Source organism: Sus scrofa, chromosome 1 (genome assembly GCF_054392235.1).
Source record: "Sus scrofa isolate SSC_HxYL_T2T_F1_AM1 chromosome 1, Sscrofa_HxYL_maternal_Yorkshire_Landrace_v2.0, whole genome shotgun sequence".
NCBI lineage: Eukaryota > Metazoa > Chordata > Mammalia > Artiodactyla > Suidae > Sus > Sus scrofa.
The window spans coordinates 281,681,153-281,700,038 of NC_139383.1; the positions used below are offsets into that span (position 1 = coordinate 281,681,153).

At 55.4% G+C, this 18,886-nt stretch overlaps 2 protein-coding genes across 10 annotated transcripts in view; one reads left to right on the top strand and one right to left on the bottom strand.

Annotated features, from left to right (window-relative positions):
• STXBP1 (syntaxin binding protein 1) overlaps positions 1 to 18,886 on the top strand; it is a 775,650-nt gene that overhangs the window by 125,734 nt on the left and 631,030 nt on the right. The gene's annotated exons all lie outside the window — the stretch shown is intronic.
• The window catches only part of SH2D3C (SH2 domain containing 3C), a 31,431-nt gene that overhangs the window by 2,511 nt on the left and 10,034 nt on the right, over positions 1 to 18,886 (bottom strand). For 3 of the 9 annotated variants that reach the window (XM_084997583.1, XM_084997588.1, XM_084997594.1), the window contains 8 exons: positions 15,690 to 15,729; positions 10,566 to 10,720; positions 8,947 to 9,075; positions 6,952 to 7,406; positions 5,570 to 5,694; positions 2,634 to 3,169; positions 1,701 to 1,816; positions 945 to 1,116 (listed from right to left, as the gene is read on the bottom strand). In XM_084997583.1, the coding sequence (XP_084853709.1) occupies positions 945 to 1,116; positions 1,701 to 1,816; positions 2,634 to 3,169; positions 5,570 to 5,694; positions 6,952 to 7,406; positions 8,947 to 9,075; positions 10,566 to 10,655 (1,623 nt within the window). In that variant the 5' untranslated portion in view covers positions 10,656 to 10,720; positions 15,690 to 15,729. Of the gene's footprint in view, positions 1 to 944; positions 1,117 to 1,700; positions 1,817 to 2,633; positions 3,170 to 5,569; positions 5,695 to 6,951; positions 7,407 to 8,946; positions 9,076 to 10,565; positions 11,692 to 11,901; positions 11,969 to 12,046; positions 12,250 to 13,026; positions 13,225 to 14,495; positions 15,730 to 18,886 lie in introns of those variants that run through there. The other 6 variants (XM_021069362.2, XM_084997603.1, XM_084997617.1 and 3 more) reach the window with 4 other exon arrangements.

Here is an 18,886-nt window from a genome sequence, read left to right on the forward strand (position 1 = left end):
GGGCCACAGGCCACTCTCCCCAGTGGACACCCAGATATGGCATAATAATGATTAGTGTGGTCACCAATCACATATTGGGGACAGTGCTGACAGCTTTTCACGCCATGTCCCACGAAGCCCTTGAAACAACCTGTTTTACAGATGAGGCAGCTATGGCTCAGAGTGGGAGCGAGTGACTTGCCCGAGTCATTCCAGAAAGAAGTGGCAGAGCTGGGACTTGAACCACTGCCTCTGAGACCCTGTTGTTACTGTTCTCAAGGCAAAGGACAAGAAGTGTAGTGTGGGTGAGGACCAGGCTCTGAATTTAGACAGACCTGGTTCAAATCCCAACTTTTTCAGCCCCGACTGTGTGACCTTAGCTAAGTACTACTCTGCCTCAATTTCTCCATAAGTGAAATGGGGACAGTAAAGGCACGCCCCTCAGGAGATTATTTTGAGGAATCAGTGCCTCTAAAGTACTCAGTGTAGCACCTCGCATATACTCGGTGCTTGCTACTTGACAGCCATTTCATATTTATTCTTTTTTTTTAGGGTCGCACTTGCAGCATAGGGAAGTTCCCAGGCTAGGAGTCAAATCGGAGCTACAGCTGCTGGCCTAGACCACAGCCACAGCAATGCCAGATCCTTAACCCACTGTGCAAGACCGGGGATTGAACCTGCATCATCATGGATCCTGGTCAGGTTCGTTAACCGCTGAGCCATGAGGGAACGCCTTCATATTTCTTCTTTAAACACATATAATGCTCCTCAGTCATTTGACAGGTGGGGGAACTAACTGGAAAGGCTCGGTCTGGGAGCAGGTTAGCACTTAAAGGGCTCAGTTCTCCCAGGTACCCTGTCACCAATGCTACCTAGAAAGTCACAAAGGTTTTCCAAAGGAAAGAATCTCAGGGCTCCTCCAGACAGACTACCTGATGCCCGGCCCTACGTGGGCCCCTCAGTACCTGGGCCATATCTAGGGCACCCATGACTGCTGCGAAGCTGAACATGTTGCCCATGGTGCCCCGAAGCTCCGCCGCCAGCTGAATGGTCTTGTGCAGAAGCGCAGCCCGCTCCTCAGCAGAGCCGGTGCAGCCCAGGATGTCCACCGCCAGCATGATGGACATGGTGTGGAACCTGTCGGAACGGTCAGGTCAGAGGGGCGGGGCCGAGGACCCAGGGTGGAGGGGGCGGTCCTTGCGGTTGGGCTCCCGAGCGAGCGAGCGGAGCGGCGGCAGAGGGCAGAGCCAAAAGGGAGAGATTGCAAAAGGGGGCAAAGAATCAGGGGGCGTGGCCAGAGTGAGGACGAGCAAAGTTAAGGACTTCTGATTGGTCATCATAAGTCAAGGGCGGAGCCAGTGACCCTTGAGCGACAGGCTGAGGCGCCCGTGACCGATCGGGGTGTAATTCACCGGATTAGAGCTGTTCTAAGAAAGAAAGGAGAGAAGACAGAGCCGATGATGCGCGGGCCAAGGCTCATGGATTGTGATCGTTTAAGAGGAGGCACAAGGTGAATTCGGAGAAAAAGGACTACGTCTTTGGGAGATCAAGATTCCTTGGAGCAGGATATCGAGAAGTAGTGATTGGTCAATGGGATGGAGGCGTGGCCAGGACCTCTGGGGAGCCGGGGTGAGAGACTGGGATTGGCCAACCGGCCACAGCGAAGGGCAGCGAAGACGCCTCGGGGGTTCCCCGTGAGTCTCAGTGAGTGCTTGCCTTACCTTTCCAGCAAGTCTAGTCGTAGCTGCCGGCCGTGGGGGAGAGTGAGCAGCTCCATGCCCCAGCGGACTCCCATTAGGGTCTGCATCTCCTTGGTAACGCCCAGTATCCTAGCAACCTACAAGGACGCCCAGAGGGCTGATTAATTTCCTGTCATGGCTGGCCCAAGCCATCTGGGAGTCAGAGAGCTTGATTTAGGAGGGCAGCCTGGCTGGGAGGCCGGGTTTGAATTCCAGCTCAACTGCTAACCCTCCGACATGGAGCAAATGAGCCTCATTATCCCCATCTGCGAAACGTGGGATAAATGGGAAAATGCCCAGAGGTGCCCAAGACACCCTTGCTCCAGAGGGAAAACCTCAGGCCCAGGGAGGGAAAGTGTGACCAGGTAATCAGTGCCGCCCAACCCCCTCCCCCACCCCCCGCCAACTTCAACTTCAGAAGAAGAAACCCAGGCGTAGAACAAGTCAGGAGCTTAGATGGTCAAGATTCATTCAAAGCAAGGGCCCAGAGGTTAACAATGAATGTACCCTCCGAGGCCATGAGTTTTGTCCACTAGGGGGGGTGGGGGCGGGGAGTCTGGCCTTTTCTATTCCCTGGACCAGCTTGACGACTCTCACCAGGCTCCAAAAGTGTCCCAGGGAGCCAGACACTTGATTTTCAGGACTTCTTGGTTCCAGTGTCAAACAGACATCTGGAAGAAGCAAGAATATCTCGGTTTTTGCTTTTTTTTTTTTTTTTAGGAGAAAATGGAGGCCCAGAGAGGTAAAAGTGATTAATCAGAGTCACACGGCAAGTGAGGGACAGCCATAAAGTGAGAATCCAGACCCACTCACTATCCTTGGGAATTTAGGGGCCAGCTCCTCCCCACCCTGACCCCTATCCCAAAGCCAGGGGATAGAGGTGCTGCCCCTGCCCTGTATGCACCCAGCACCTACCAGGCAGTCAACTTTGGTGACGTGCCGGGCCAGCGTCCGGGCATCAACCTCTGCCAGCAGCTCCTTGACCTTACGCAGGAGGCCCACCTCCAGTGGCCGGTTATCCTTGGGAATCAGTAGTGACTGGAAGGTAGCCGGGTTGAAGGAAGAGGTGACTTCCACGACAGGGACTGTGAAGGTCTTGCCCCAGTCCCCCTCAGGGGCCCCATTTTCTGACAGTTCCTTTAGCCTCTCCCCATAGCTCACGGCCTGGCGGTTGGAGGCCTCAGCTGCTGCCCATTCTCGGCTGCCACGGACAGGAGGCTGCAGCTGGCAGTAATGGCCAGAGTCCGGGTCGCTGTAGCTGCTGAGCGACGGTGACGGGGAGGCCTTGCAGAGAGTGTGGGAGGGGCTGGAGTAAGGGACCTTGTCCGACTCTCCAAGGGGCTTTGGGGCACTTCCGGGACACAGCTGGGGTTCGCTGGAGCGGCGGGTAACAGGGGAGGCAGGCAGAGCTGTGGCTGAGGGGGCAGCAGGGGCGGCCTGGACACGGGTCACTGCAGGGAGAGAAAGAGAGAGGACCAGTTACCATGGCTCCCTACTCAGTGAGGTTCCCCCACCCCCTTCCCAAAGGACATGCTCCATCCACCCTCCCGGGGTGAGATCGCCACCTCCCCCACCCCAGCCAGGCCCAGCAGACTCTGGCACACTGACCAGCTCTCGGTGACACTCTGAAGTCACCGGGACCCCAGAGTTGCACTTTCCTATCCTTAGGGTTGCAGGCCTAGTGAACCACTGAACGACTCGAAGGAGCTTTCCCTGATTCAGAGAAGCTAAGCGCTTGCTGGAGTTCACCGGGTGGAATTACTTCTCAATGAATCAGTAATAGTGATTTATGCTGTACGTGTGTTCTGAGAGCTGGTGACAGGCTGGAGATACACTGGTCAAAACTGTAAAACCATCATTTAAAATTAGAGGTGATGTTTATTGAGCTCTTCCTGCCTGAAAGATCCTTCTCTGCACATTAGTCTATTTAAGCCTCTCAGCATCCTATGAGTAAGTACCTTTTTTTTTTTTTTTTTAATGGCCACACTTGCGGCATATGGAAGTTCCCAGGCTAGGCGTCAGATCTGAACTGCAGCTGCCAGCCTACGCCACAGCTACAGCAGGGCAGGACCAGAGCTGCATCTGCAACTGCACCACAGCTCACAGCAACACTGGATCCTTAACCCACTGAGCGAGACCAGGGATCAAACCCACATCCTCATGGATACTAGTTGGGTTCTTAACCTGCTAAGCCACAATGGGAACTCTGAGTAAGTACTTTTATGGTCCTCATTCTACAGAGGAGAAAACTACAGCTCAGAGAGGCCAACTGACCTGCCTGAGGTCACCCAGCCAGCAAGAGGTAGAGCTGGGATTTAAAACTAGCTGTTAGGAGTTCCTGTCGTGGCGCAGTGGTTAACGAATCTGACTAGGAACCATGAGGTTGCAGGTTCGATCCCTGCCCTTGCTCAGTGGGTTAACGATCTGGCGTTGCCGTGAGCTGTGGTGTAGGTCGCAGATGCGGCTCAGATCCTGTGTTGCTGTGGCTCTGGCGTAGGCTGGCAGCTACAGCTCCGGTTGGACCCCTAGCCTGGGAACCTCCATATGCCGCGGGAGCGGCCCTAGAAATGGCAAAAAGACCAAAAATAAATAAATAAATAAATAAAATAAAACTAGCTGTTAAATCCTCACTCCTGGGTACTTCACTGTGCCACCCTGCTTAGAAATTGTCCAATAAATAATTTGCGGTAAGGCATTTTAACTTGTACACTCAGGGGTGGTTGTTTTGAAGGCAAGTGGGTAGTTATGACAAGCTGGCGGGCTTGTGTTTAGAGAAGAATTTGTGACAACCCACAGACCGCGACAAGGCAATGGAGCATCTCCCAGCCAAGGTTCCTCCCGGGCTGCCCCTCCTTCTGCACGCTGTGCCTGCCACGTGGACAATATGCAGTATGGCTTGTTGAAAAGATTATTTTTTTTTCTTCCAGAAGTGAACAAGTGGCCTGTTTCTAGAGTAGGAATTTTCTTTGTATTTAAAAAAAGTGCAGCATTCTATGGTTTCTGCTCAATTTTGCTGTGAATCTAGAACTTCTCTGAAAAAAGCCTCTTTAAAAGAAAAAAATAGGGAGTTCTGAGTCTCAGTCCCTTCATCTAAAAGGGGGATATTAGGGGAGTTCTCGTTGTGGCAAAGCAGAAACAAATCTGACTAGTGTCCATGAGGATGCGGGTTCGATCCCTGGCCTCACTCAGTGGGTTGGGGATCTGGCATTGCTGTGAGCTGAGGCGTAGGTCGCAGACATGGCTTGGATCCCACATTGCTTGGCTGTGGTGTAGCCCGGCAGCTGCAGCTCCAATTTGATGTCTAGTCTGGGAACTTCCATATGCCGCAAGTGCAGCCCTAAAAAGCAAAAAAGAAAAAAGAAAAAGAAGAAAAGAAAAAAATAAATAAAGCAGGCATCACTAGCCTGGTTTGAGCCCACCACTTGGAATCAGGGATGCATTAAATTCCAGATGATACAGGGTCTGGCAGGGCACCCCACACAAGGGGCGGGGACTCAACCAAGGGGGGCTGAGTGTGGCTGTCTTCATGCACTCCACAGCATTGGAGCCCAGATTCAGGAACATTCAAGAGAAGGCACTGGAAACCACAAGCGCAGTGCCTGGTACCCAACGGGGACTCAGTGAATCACCGCGGAATGAACAAGCCATGGATGTGTGTTGCACAACTGACATCGAAAGTTCCACTAGCAACTGTTTAGTGTCAACTCTTGCAGGGCATTGCTCTCAGAAAAGAGGTACAAACACAAGATCACACACTGTAACAGAAGTCATCAGAGACCACTCACAAATGCACCCACAAGGTCACTTCCACCAGATCCCCCTACCTGCCCCCACCCCTCCGTGGGCCATACCAGTACTGTAGGCGGGGGAGCTGGGGCTCTCGGAGATGGGGGACATGGGCGAGTGCAGGTCTGGGATCTGGTCCATGCTGAGTGCACAGTTGCGGATGGATTCCCGAGGGTGGGGCAGTGATGTGCTGTGGAACAGACACTTTTGTGAGCAGAGAGTCCCAAGGTCAGGGTCCTCAGCCAGCATTAGGACCCCCTTCCCTACCTCCATTCTAGATCTGCTGAACTTCAGAGACAGAAAAGGCTTGGAGAGTATCAAGTCCAACCTCCCAACTGACAGGCACAAAAACTGAAGCCCAGAGGAGGAAGGGCTTGTGCAGTCCACAACCTGCATGACTGCTCTCTTCCCTGGGAAACTTGCCCCCAACTTGGAGAACAATCTGGGGAGAGGAACTAGCAGGAAGGGTGGGAAGGCCAAGGGAGCCAAGCCCACCAGCCTGGCCCCTCCTCACTACACTCAGGCTGCCTTGGGCACACATGGCCTAAGGATCCAGGCGCCGTTTTCATCACTGGTTCCAAACCACAGGCCAAGCGGCAACTCCTCCCAGGGTATCCAACCAGCAAATCCTTGGCTGACAGCACCCAGCTCAAACCCAGGGAGATGGGACCTATCCAAGGGCTGGTAGCACCGGATAGCGGGTCTCACTGCAAAAAGCCAGGGAGGCCATAGGAATTTAAGGGCACAGACTTTAGAGTTGCAGACCTGGGCTTGAAGCTCGGTCATACCACCCTCTATCAAGCAATTTCCCCTTTCCAAGTCTATTTCGTCATCTGCAAAGTGGGGGCGTGGACAGAAGCCACCTGCCAGGGGCATATGGGAATCAATGCACAGAGAGCAGGTGGGTACACAGTAGGGCCTCAGGAATGATTTGCTGCTGTGGCTTTTCTTGGGCTCAGAGCCTTGTGTCACCCAGCCCCAGAGGCAACTGGATGTCTTAACAAATGTTACTTAAAACATTCCATTCCTGTGCAGTGGTCTGCACGCGGCAAAGCTTGCCTTGGCCTAGTTACGTGGGGTGGGGAGAGGTAGCATTGCCAACAGGGACCGGGCCCCTGCCAAAGGGCTCCCCCTAGGCCAAAGGGGGCTGTTTGAGTGAGGACCCTTTATAGGTAGGAACACGGAGGCAAGAGAGGACGAATGTCAGGGCCAAGGGCCCACAGATGCTCAGAGCAGAACTGCGATGGCGACCTGTGTTCCAAACCCCCACTCAGCACAGCCCAAGCTTCCTCCCGCCCCTCCCTACACGTGTGGCTCCAGGGCAGTCCCTTCAATACAGACCAGTGGGACCAAGCGTCCTCTTTCTCACCAATCCTCTCATTACTGATGCTCCCCTCCCACCACCGTCACCTGGGGAGACGGGGGCCTAGTGTGGGTTCTTACACACCTGTTGGGGCAGCCGTCACTGCGGGTGACCTTGTCGGCAGTGAGCCCGTCGGTCATGGTGACGCTGCGCCGCTTCATGTGACTGCCCTTGGGGCCCGAGGGGCTGGCGGGGCTGGCAGCCTTGCCACTGCCCTGGCCCAGGCCGTAGCAGGCCTCCAGGTAGCGCAGCGGGAAGGTGCGGTTGACCGGGCAGTAGATGATGGCGCCGCTCTGCTCGGACACAGCCTTGCGGCTGCCCACGTGGTACCTCACAAGGGCGGGCACGTGGTCAAAGCTCTCCTGCTCGAACAGGTACTGGATGTGGGTGTAGCTCTCGCCCGCCTTCACCACCACCTTGTTGATCTTGAAGTGCAAGGCCTGGTTGCGCCAGCGGCACGTGAGCACGTAGTCACCCAGGCTGGTGAGCGAGTCCCGGATGAGGAAGTCGCCGTTGCGCTGCACCAGGGTCTCCGAGACCTGCAGGAGGCAAGGGTCTGGCTGGAGCAGGGCAGGGACAGGAGAGGGCCGGACCAGGACCTGGAGGACCCAGGGAGCAGAGATACCGGAGGCTTGGGATGGGGACACAAAGACCCATTTTCAGAGGGTGCGAGTCAGCCAGAGGCCCTGGGTCTGGGGCATAGAGGCTGAAACTATGCCCCAGGTCTGAGATCTTCTCCTACTCAGGGTTGATCTTGCCAGAATGAATTCCTTTTTTTTTTTTTTTTTTTTTTTTTTTTTGGTCTTCCTAGGGCCTTACCCACTTCATATGGAAGTTCCCAGCAGGGGGTCTAATCGAAGCTGTAGCCACCGGCCTACACCACAGCCACAGCAGTGCAGAATCCAAGCTGTGTCTGTGACCTACACCACAGCTCATGGCAATGCCGGAACCTTAACCCACTGAGCAAGGCCAGGGATTGAACCTGCGTCCTCATGGATATTAGACAGGTTCGTTTCCTCTGAGCCATGACAGGACCTCCCCAGAGGGAATCCTCAATCGTCATTACTCCAAACACCACGTGTTCTGGCAAGTCTCTGGGCCTTTTTACCTTTGAGCTGTTTTCTCTGCCTAGAACCTTGGAGGCATGAACTCCTATCTCTCTCACAATGGCCTCTCTCTTGAGCACCCCTCCCTTGGGACAGCCCATACTGCCCACCAGGCACTCCACTCTTGCTGTCTTCTCCCACTGGGCTCTGACTGTCTGCCTGCCTGTCAACCCCACCCTGGACTGGCAGCCCTCAAGGGAGGCCACCACCTATTTTATCTCTGTATCCTCAGTGTCCAGCACAGGGCCTGGCAGAGGGGATGCTTGATAAAGATGTGGAGCAAGAAGGCAAGAGGGAGCAGGTGGCTTTCAGCCCAAGTCTGTACCATGGCCCAGAAGCTCGACTTTGTCAAAACTGAGTGGTCTAAGGACTGATACTCAGTAACCAAACACACAGAGGCTGATGTATAGATCCATTAACAGTAACAGTAAAAAATAATAGTAGTAATAATAATAACAACAGCCGCAAAGGACAATGTTCATTGAGCTCACTGCATGCCAGACATCGTGTTAAGCACGGTATACGCATTACTTCATTAAATTCTCGCAACCAGAATTCCCACTGTGGCTCAGCGGAAACGAATCCAACTAGTATCCTTGAGGATGCAGGTTCGATCCCTGGCTTCGCTCAGTGGATTAAGGATCTGGCATTGCTGTGAGCTGTGGTGTAGGTTGCAGATACAGCTTGGACCTGACATTGCTGTGGCTATGGCTAGGCTGGCAGCTGTACCTCTGATTCGACCCCTAGCCTAGGAACTTCCATATGCCGTGGTTGCAGCCCTAAAAATCTAAAAAAAAAAAATTCTCACAACCAGCCTTTAAGGTCACACAGTCAGCAAACAGCAGAGCTAGACCTTATCCCAGCCTACTCTGATTGAATCCATCAAACAGTAGACAGAGCTTCTCTAGGCTGGCACTGGCTGAGACAGTGGGTGGAAGGATCCAGGGCTGAGGTCCCAACTCAGTCTGCTCACCTCCCGGGGGATGCGGCCATGGTACCAGGCATGGCTGCGGAGATCCGTGCTGCTGAGTTTGAGCTCTTCCTCCAGCTCCTTGTGCAATTTCTCAGGCGAGGAGTCCAGGATGTACTTCTCCTTGGAGAACTGGGCAGGAGACAGCAAAAGTCAGCATCCAATCTGAAACCCCTCCCTCCATCTCTCCCAACCTCCCCCACCCCGGGTGAACTCATTCCTGGGATGCTAGGAACACTTAGGCACAGATGCCAGAAAGGATCCTCATCCGTGAGTCCCTATTCCAGCAGGAGTAAAGGGATCTCAATGAAGTGCCTACTGCATTCCAGGTCCTGCACTATGTGCTGGGGCAATAAATAAACCTGTCCTCAAGGAAGCTCCTAGTCTAAGAGGAGAGGCAAAAGCAACACAAGCATTTGAGCAGACTGTGGTCAGCACCACAGTGCTGGACAGCGGCAAAGAGCCCAGGAGCTTTCCAAAGGGAGGAGATGGAAGTCCATGCCAGGTGGAGTGCTCCAGGAAGGCTTCCTGGAGGAGACGGGAATCACAAACTCTCATTGCACACTAAATTGATCTTGAAGTTGAGAGAGGGAGGGTTTCTACAGGTGAATAAGGCAGCAGCTACCCAGGCAAAAGCGTGGACAAAAACAGAGCTGGATGGATGAGGATATACTTTGTGACAATGAATTATACAGGCATGGAGGAGGCAGCTACTAACAGGGAGGCCATTCCCCTTCTCCTTGTGATGACTTTTACAATTCCCAAAGCCCTCTCTTCCTTGCCATCTCAAGCAATCCTTGTTAGATGGGGAAACTGGGGCCCAGCAGGGACGCCCAAGGTCACTCACTGGGGATAATGCCCAGGGTCCCCGTTCCACGTGCCCAAGGGGGAGATTCCTGGTTTCCTGGTTACTGTGACCTGGGGTTGGAGGCCAAAGAACAGAGGGAGGAGAGCTCCTGGTGCCTGATACACCCCACAACAGAACCTAGCCCAATCTTGGCTGTGGTGTGTGAGCTCTCTGGGCCTCAGTTTCTTCCTCTGTAAAATGGGTATGATTGAAGAACCTGCCTTACCACGTTGCAAGGATGAAAGGAGCCAATACTCTGGGGCACTGAGACTACCCCACAGATGTCCTCGTCACTGTGAGGACATGTGACATTGCTTCCTCTCCCTTCCCCAAGCTCCAGGCCCTGCAGGTGGCTGGTCCAGGACAGTTAGATCTGGCCCAGAACTGGCCATGCAGCAGAACAGATGAAGGGGGACCCTGAAGGGCCTGGCTTCAGCCCAGATGACAATCTCTCTCCAGGACCCCCCAGTCCCCAGGGTCCAGTGTACTCCAGGCCACTCCCTGAGTTCTCAGAGCCTAACCGCGGAGCTCCAGTGTCCACCCCTCTGCTCCTGCTGCCTTGCTTTGCTTCAACCTGGACACGCTGGTTGCTGGCTCTGGAGACATCTAGAATCTCCGACTCCATTATTTCAACATGGACTACATCTTCTATTTCTACACAAAACTGGATCCAACAACCCGACGGGAATTTCATCAGACATAGACACCCCCCACTCTGGGACAGGTGCTGTGCCAGGGACTGAGCTCAAGGTCATCAGGACAGGCAGCCTCTGACCTGGGGGAGCCACACTGACACTGACAAGCAATCCCAGGGGTTCTGAATGTTCAGAGATGCACAGGGAACTCTGGGAGCAGATGAGCGCATCCCTCTTCATCCAGCCAGGGAGCCGAGTCCCTCAAGAGGCGATGATTCCTCTGAGGCCTGAAGGACTGAATGAGCCAAGGAACAGCATCAGGCTAGGGATAGCCTGGCAGGCAGGTGGGTAGGAAAGAGCTCTGGGAAGAGAGTAGCAAAGTCAGGGCCCTGTGGGCAGAGTCAAGGTCTTGGGGTGGGGGTGGAGTGGGGATGGAGGAGAAGCTTCATAAAGGCTGGGGGTGGCAGGGGCAGGTGTAGCAGGGCTGTGAGGCTGCCTTGGGGAGCTAGGGTTTACTCAGAGGCCACAGCAGCGCTGCAGAAGGGTTTTTAAGTGTCGGGACAGGTTCGATCTGCTGTATGGAGGGTGGCCTAGTGTTTTCCAGGCAATGGCAGGGCAGGGTGGGGACCACGACTATTGATCGGGTATGGACAAGAGGGCAGAGGGGTCAAAGAGGATTCCAGATAGAGAGCCTGGGAGGGACAGTGAGACACGCTCAGAGGTGGGCAAGGTGGGGGCAGGAGCAGTTTGGGGATGGACTCTGAGGACAGATGGTGGGAGTGGGTGATGTTGATGAGTGAGTGCTCGGGAAAGGCAGGGTCTGGGGATGGGGATTCTGTATGCCCTCTGCCCAGGGTGGAAACTGATATCCCAGAAGGGCAGGGAGGCCCGAGGCAAACTGAGATGTGGGCCTTCTCAGATGCCTACACCTCTCCATGGGGCTCCCTCTTTTTCAGACCCCTCTCCTAGACCACATCACACCTTGGGGAGGAAAGAGTAGGAGTCGCAGGGGGAGACCCCTCCTTCATGAAGAGTGTGCAATTAGGAAATTGCTCCAGGGGAGTACCCTTCATGGCTCAGTGGTTAACAAATCCAACTAGGAACCATGAGGTTGCGGGTTCGATCCCTGGACTTACTCAGTGGGTCAAGGATTGGCGTTGCCCTGAGCTGTGGTGTAGGTCTCAGACACGGCTCTGATCCCATGTTGCTGTGGCTCTGGCATAGGCCGGTGGCTACAGCTATTGATCTGGCCCCTAGCCTGGAAACCTCCATATGCTGCAGGAAGTGACCCTAGAAAAGACAAAAAGACGGAAAAAAAAAAAAAAAGTTGCTCTGGTTCCTGAGCTGGAGCAAGAGGGACGGGGGTCAAAGAAGGGGAGAGGTGCTGTGTGGTAAAGAACTTGGCTGCAAGACTCTGCCTGCCACTGTGTGACCTTGAGCCAGTCACTTTCCCTCTCTGGGCTTGAGTAGTCTCACCTGTAAATGGGGGTGGTGGGGGAACCGGGCTCCACTTTTCCAGCCCTAATCAACAGTCTGGGAGCATCTGGGTGGGGGGACATACTTGGTCATTCCACACACCTGAGGTTAGGGAACCTTAGGGTCCCTGTGCCCTCTTCCTCACCTTCGACCTGGGGGTCCCTAGCTCCCAAGGGGGGTTGGGTGCTGGGCACGAATGCAGCATCCCTGCGCTCGGTGCACTGCCATTGGCCAGAGATGATCTCACCTCCTCCCCGCCTGCGAGCGCCTGATTGGCGGGTGCGGGGATGCTGCGCTCCGCCGGCGGCGGGGCAGTCATTCAGGCGGGCTCCGAGCCTGTGTGTGAGCCTGGGGGAGCGCAGAGGTGATGCGCCTGGCGTCCCCCAGGGGGCTCGGGAGGCAAAAGCGCGGAGACCCCGGGTCAAGGTCTTAACCCCTTTACCCTAGCCGGTGCCCAGTAAGCCCCCTCTAGCTCCCTTCAGTCTTGCAACCCTAAGCATAGCCATCCCCAGATGAAGCTCCGCAGAGAGGCGGGGTCCGGGTCCTCCCCTCCACCCCCTTCCGTTTAACCCTTTCACCACCACGGCGCCTTCCCGCACTGCCTGGCCAGCTTGTCTGGGAGACCTGTGCCTGGAGCTTGCCCGAGCCCACCTAGAGACAAGAGGGTGGCGGGCACTCTGGCCCCAGCCCGGGCACCCGTAGCATCCCTTCAGCTTCCCACCCCTCATTCATGCTTTGGGACCCCAGCCCAGCGCCCTCGGTACAATGGGGAGTCAGGCTGCCTGGGTCAAGCTGCAGGAGCGGAGTGCTCACTGGAGGACCGACAGGAAGCCGGGGGACCCCATCTCCCTGTACCCAATGCCCTAGCTTAGCTCCCTCCTGCGGAGAAGGCAGGACCGGAACAGCAGCCTCCGCAGCCCAGAGTCCCGGGAGTGGCGGCTGGACTCTCACCCTGCGAAGTGTCTGGGAGCCCGGAGGTGAGGCTGGGGCGACCCCGCCCCCTCCCGCAGCCCCTGCCCGGCTGGACCCTGCGCGGCGCCACGGGCTGTGGCTCCCCGGCTCCCGGGGCGAGCGGCCGGGGGTCCCAGCCCGGAGCGCCTGGCGGGAGCCGAGCCGCCCCCTCACCTGCACCTGCACGAAGGAGCCGCGGTAGAAGCAGCAGGCGGCGGCCGACAGGGCGCTCCACAGGCTGCACCGCTCGGTCATGGTGGGGCCGGTCGGCCAGGGCCGGGACGGTGCGGGGGGCGGCGGCCGGCGGGGCAGGGGCGCGGGACCGACCGGGCTGGGCACCGGCTGCGCGTGCCTCTCGGCGGCGCGATTACCTCATCGTCTTGTCGGGGGAGGAGCAGGGAGGCGGGGCGGGGAGACCCCACCCTCCAGCCGGCCCCAGGAGGGGAGGGGGCCATTGTTCCTCCCTCCGCCCGCCCCCGGCTCCCCGCCCCTCTCGCCCCCAGCGCTTCAGCATCCCAGCTCTGCATCCCCGGACTCCAGGCTGCTGGGGCGCGCTGGGATGCGGAGTGGAGGACCTGCCAAGGCGGACGTCATGGTGTGGGGGGCGCAGAGGGATGGAGTGGGACCCCCTGGGGCCGGCGAGGGAGGGGGTGTCCTGCCTCCCCCACTGGCCTTACCCCTCACTGACCCGGAGGGGGCAGAGACTTTGAATTAAATCATAGCTAAAGCTGGAAAAATCCCTTTATGCGTTTGACCAAATCCTTTGTGGCCTTAGGAAATCTCCCAGAGCCCAGGATTTCTCATCTCTGATTTGGAATCGGGGTCTCTGCTGAGAATTTCGGGATGTTCGCTGACACACTCCGGGAGTGCGGGTGGGGGTGGGGACAAGAGACTCCATAAGGCCCAACGGTTTGAGAATTAACCAGGATTCAACCCCTCCCCGCAACCAGCCCCTTCTCTGGGAGTCCAGATTCACTACTCTGGAAAACATACCTGTGCTGATCTCAACGGAACTCTTTTGAGCATCGGCTGAGCTGAGGCACTAAAGTTGCCAGGCATAAAGTAAGTGCTCAATAAATGCCTGCTATTGTTTTCAAGCTTCATGTCTTAGAATCTGGACTTTTGGTCCTAGAATCATTGGCTCATCAAGGCAAATAAAGTCATCACTGACTGCATCAGTCAGGCCTGGGGCTCAAATCCTTTTGACAGGCTATGTGACCTTAGGGAGAGGAATCCAACTCTCTGGGCCTTAGACGTTTGATTATTTTCTGTAAATACATCTGAAGCTCTGAGCATGGAACTTGGAATGTTATAGTCTTGGAACTTTAGGATCCCTGCCTTAGAATCAAAGTACTCACATCGTGGTCTGAGAACCCTGGAGTTCTGGAAGCTGAATACCTAAAGTCAGGAATGGACTTGGTAACTGACTTTTTTGTTGTTGTTGTTCTCCTTCTGCTTTTTAGGGCCTTACCCGAGACATATGGAGGTTCCCAGGCTAGGGGGTCTAATCGGAGCTGTTGCTGCTGGCCTATGCCACAGCCACAGCAACACCAGATCTGAGCCGCGTCTGTGACCTACACCACAGCTCACAGCAATGCCAGATCCTTAACCCACTGAGCAAGGTCAAGGATCGAACCTGCAACCTCATAGTTCCTAGTCAGATTCGTTAACCACTGCGCCACAACGGGAACTCTGGAACTCCCCAATGGCTTCTTATCTGAGTCTTCTGGTGATGGCCGGGGACAGGAATCTGAGCACTTCCCATAGTGCTCATTACTAGTCACTTACACACAGTTTTATAGGCAGCATCCTGGGTGATGGCGTGTCCATGGGGTCAGGAACCAGACCGGGCTGCTCTGTTGCAGGCCCAGATCTCCCCTCCATGGGTATGGACTCATTGAGCCCACAGCCACCCTGGCTTGGAGGCACCACTGTTACCCCATTTTACACAGGCAAATATGGAGGCTCAGAGAGGTGACACACACTCCCCCAAAGTCATGTGGCAAGACTAGGACTAAACATGGGTCTGCTGGATTACAAAACACAAGCCCAAACCATTGTGCGGTTCTGTCCTGGTTCCCATATGGGTCAGGAACCCTTGGTCCACAGAGCTGGTGCTCCTTGCCCTCAGCTGTGTGCAGGGGCCCTGGCTCGGGGTGGGTGCTCCTGGATATGGAAGGCCAAGGGCTTTGTCCACAGTCTTGGCATCGACTAAGCTGGGACTGCCATCCCAGGTCTGCTCCGCAGTAGCTGTGTGGCTGTGGGCAAGTCATTGTAGTTCTCTGGGCCTCAAGTTTCCCATCTGTCCAATGGGCTCAAGAAGGACCTCAATGCCCAGGGCTGAAGGAGGAAGTCAGAGACCTCCTTCGTATAAGGAGGGCAGAGCTGCCTCCCTTCCAGAGCCAGCAGCCGGCACACACTGTGCTGTGGGACTCTGCACACAGTGAACACTCAAAACGTTGCTGCGTTACTGCCATTATTACCATTTCAAAACTGCATTTTCAACATTCCCAGTGCCCGGGACACATTCAGCTTGTGATCAATGTGAGCTGTGCCCATTGTCTGTGATGCAGAACTGAGTCATCCTCTCCTGCCCCCGCCTCCCGGCACCAGCACACGCTCGGAGACCAAGTGGGATTAGAGCCAGTCTCCGTGTGGCCACACCCCTGGGGCCCTGTCCAGCTGGCAGCTGGCTGGGGTCCCGTAGTAGCAAACTTGTCCTGAGTTTGGGGCCGGGAAAGCAAGATGGCAGGCATGAGAAGATGCTAGAAACGAAAGCAGAACCCCCACGCCACCCTGACCCCCAGACCCACTCCTCCCGGCCCAGCCCCTCTTACCTTCACATAGTCCCCGCCAGCTTCCGGCTCTCCGGTGGCCCTGGAAGAAGAGAAGAGGGTGAGTGTCCCCAGCCCTGCCTGGCTCCCTAGCTGCCAGCACCTGGTCCTTGGGGCCCCAGAGGCTTCATCCTGAAGGCAGAAGGCAGGACTGCAGCCGATGGCACTTGCTGGAATCTGCTGGCTAGGCTACTCCTCCCCTCTCTGGCTGTGTGACTCTGGGCAAGTCCCTTCACCTCTCTGAGCCTGGCTCTACGGTCTGTCAGTCAGGGTAATGACAGCCTCTCCTTCATTGGCTTGTCTCCAGGACGCTGGGAATTGACGAATGCTACATGCTTAACGCGGGGCCTCCTCCCTGAATTGCTTTTCACTCAGCTCCGAGATGCTGGGCTCTCCTGGTGCTCTCTCCCCCCACTGCTCCCTGGCTCCAAACATTGGTGGCCCCAGACTGGCCCTCAGCCTCTTTTCCTCCTGCCACTCACTCCCTAGTGCTGAAGGACCCGCTCAGTGGCACACCATGGCACCACTGCTGGTGACAGTTGGCTGCAGAATTGATCCCCTCCCCTCAAGGGTGGCCAAGATGGGGTCTACAGAGCCCAGGGGTCAGGGTGGCTGCTTATCCCCGTTCCTGGTGAGGGCCTCTGTGAGCCACTTCTTCCAACTTTGGCCTTAAATGCCGTCCCTCCCCTGATGCAGCGGGGACCTGCCCCTTTGACACCAGACTCATAAGCCCAGCTGCTCCTTATGTTCCCCCATCAGATGTCTGAGATCGTCTTTTTTTTGGGGGGCCGCACCCAAGGCATATGGAGGTTCCCAGGCTAGGGGTCCAATCAGAGCTACAGCTGCCAGCCTACACCACCGGCACAGCAATGAGGGATCCGAGCCACATCTGCGACCTACACCACAGCTCACAGCAATGCTGGATCCTTAACCCACTGAGCGAGGCCAGGGATCGAACGTGCCACCTCGTGGTTCCCAGTTGCATTTGTTTCCGCTGCACCACTATGGGAACTCCTGAGGGCATCCTGACTTTCATATCCAAAACAGGGCTGCTGACTGGACTGTCCCCGGCCCCTGCCACACCTCTGCTCCCCACATCCACTTCCCATCTCCGTTGATGTCAGCTTCGTCTTTGCTGCTTTGTTTGGCCAAACCCCTGCAGTCCTCTGGGCCTCCTCTCTCGCTCACACTCCACACCCAATCCATCAGGAAATCCTGCGGCTCTCCTTTCAAAATAGATCCTGACCACTTCTCTCTGAGTGTCAACTTTGCCCCATCTGGGACGCCCTCTGTGCCCTCTGTGGAACGCACAGCAGCCTTCTTGCTGTGTCTGCTCTCATACCTGGCGGGGGGGGGGGTCAGCTTTCCCTCCATGGCCCAGGCGCCACTGAGGTGAGAGGCTAAGTGGGTCATGGTGCGCACACCACCTCTGACCCTCCAGGGCTCCCATGTCTCAAAGAACAAAATCTAGGAGTTCCCTGGTGGCTCAGCAGGTGCAGGATCTGTCACTGTCACTGCAGCGGCTGGGATTGTTGCTGTACCACAGGTTTGATCCCTGGCTGGGAAACTTCCCCATGCTGTGGATACCCCCCCCCAAAGGACAAAATCTAAACAGCCCCCTTCCATGGTCTGCAAATAGCTGGTCATGTAATTTACCATCCAAACCAGGACTTTTCCTCCTTTATGAGAGTAAAGTGGGTGCCATGTTTTGTCTTGTTTTGTTTTCTTTTGGCTGCACTCATGGCATGTAGAAGTTCCCAGGCCAGGGACTCACCCCAGGCAAAGCAACTACCAGAGCTGCTGTAGTGACACACTGGCTCCTTAACCTGATGCTCCACAAGGGAACTCCAAGAGGATGCCAGTTTTTATGCCAGAAAAACAAGTGTAAATTGGCTCATATGGGTGTTCCCATCATGGCTTATCGGGTTAAGAATCCGACTAGTATCCATGAGGACATAGGTTCGATCCCTGGCCTTGCACAGTGCCTGGCATATCCTAGGAGCCCAAGAACTATTTATTGCTTACGGAAGGTAGGAATAGTAAGCACTCATCCAGTATTAATCACTATCATTATTATTATGGGCCCTGGTTCTCTGGCTGACACATGCCTCAGTATTCCCATCTGCAAAATAGGGAGGAAGGTCAAACATCAGAGAATTGCTTCCTTAAATACAGAAACCCCAAACTTTTTCTTTTTCTTTTTTTTTTTCCTTTTTAGGGCTGTACCTGCAGCATATGGAATTCCCTGGGCCAGGGGTCAAATCAGAGCTGCAGCTGCTGACCTATGCCACAGCCACAGCAACTCGGGATCCGAGCCTTATCTGCAACCTATACCACAGCTCACGACAATGCCAGATCCTTAACCCACTGAGCAAGACCGGGGATTGAACCCACATCCTCATGGATACGAGTCAGATTCTTAACCTGCTGAGCTGCAAGGGGAATTCCCAGAAGCCCCAAATTTAAATGTAAATGTGATAAATCTAATTAAATCAGTTAAAAATGACAACAACAAAAAGCTGAGCTAAAAACAAAATAAAAACTGGGGGGGGAGTTCCTGTCATGGCTCAGTGGAAATGAATCCGACTAGTATCTGTGAGGACATGGGTTCGATCCCTGGCCTCTCTCAGTGGGTTGAGGATCCAGCGTTGCCATGAGCTGTGGTGTAGGTCAAAGACACACCTTGGATTCTCTGTTGCTGTGGCTGTGATGTAGGCCGGCAGTTACACCTCTGATTCGACCCCTAGCCTGTGAACTTCCATACACTGAGAGTGCAGCCCTAAAAACAAAACAAAACAAAAAAACTGGGGAACTGGGGGATGAGGTGTGTGTATCCAGGGCTGAATTCCACGCAGGGTTCCGCCTAGGTCCTGAGGCTGCCTGACAGTTCTCCGTGTTAGGATCCAGAGTCTGCCAGCCTTCCTTCTTGCCAAGTCCCTGGATGGGTTCCCTCCGTCCAGCAGCGGTGGGAGGGAAGGGGAGTTGGGGACCCATCCACCCCCACCCATACACCTCACCTCGGCTGCTCTTCCTGGGTGAGGTGTCCCATCCCAGCGTTTCCGGCCATTCAGGCCCGGAAATCCTCTCACTGCCAGGAACACATTGGCCAGGACACCAGGATCGCCCAGCACTTCCTCCTGCTTCCTGTCCACTTCCCCTCAGGCTGTGGGCAGGAGCAGAGCTTTGGGGAGGGGGTCCCT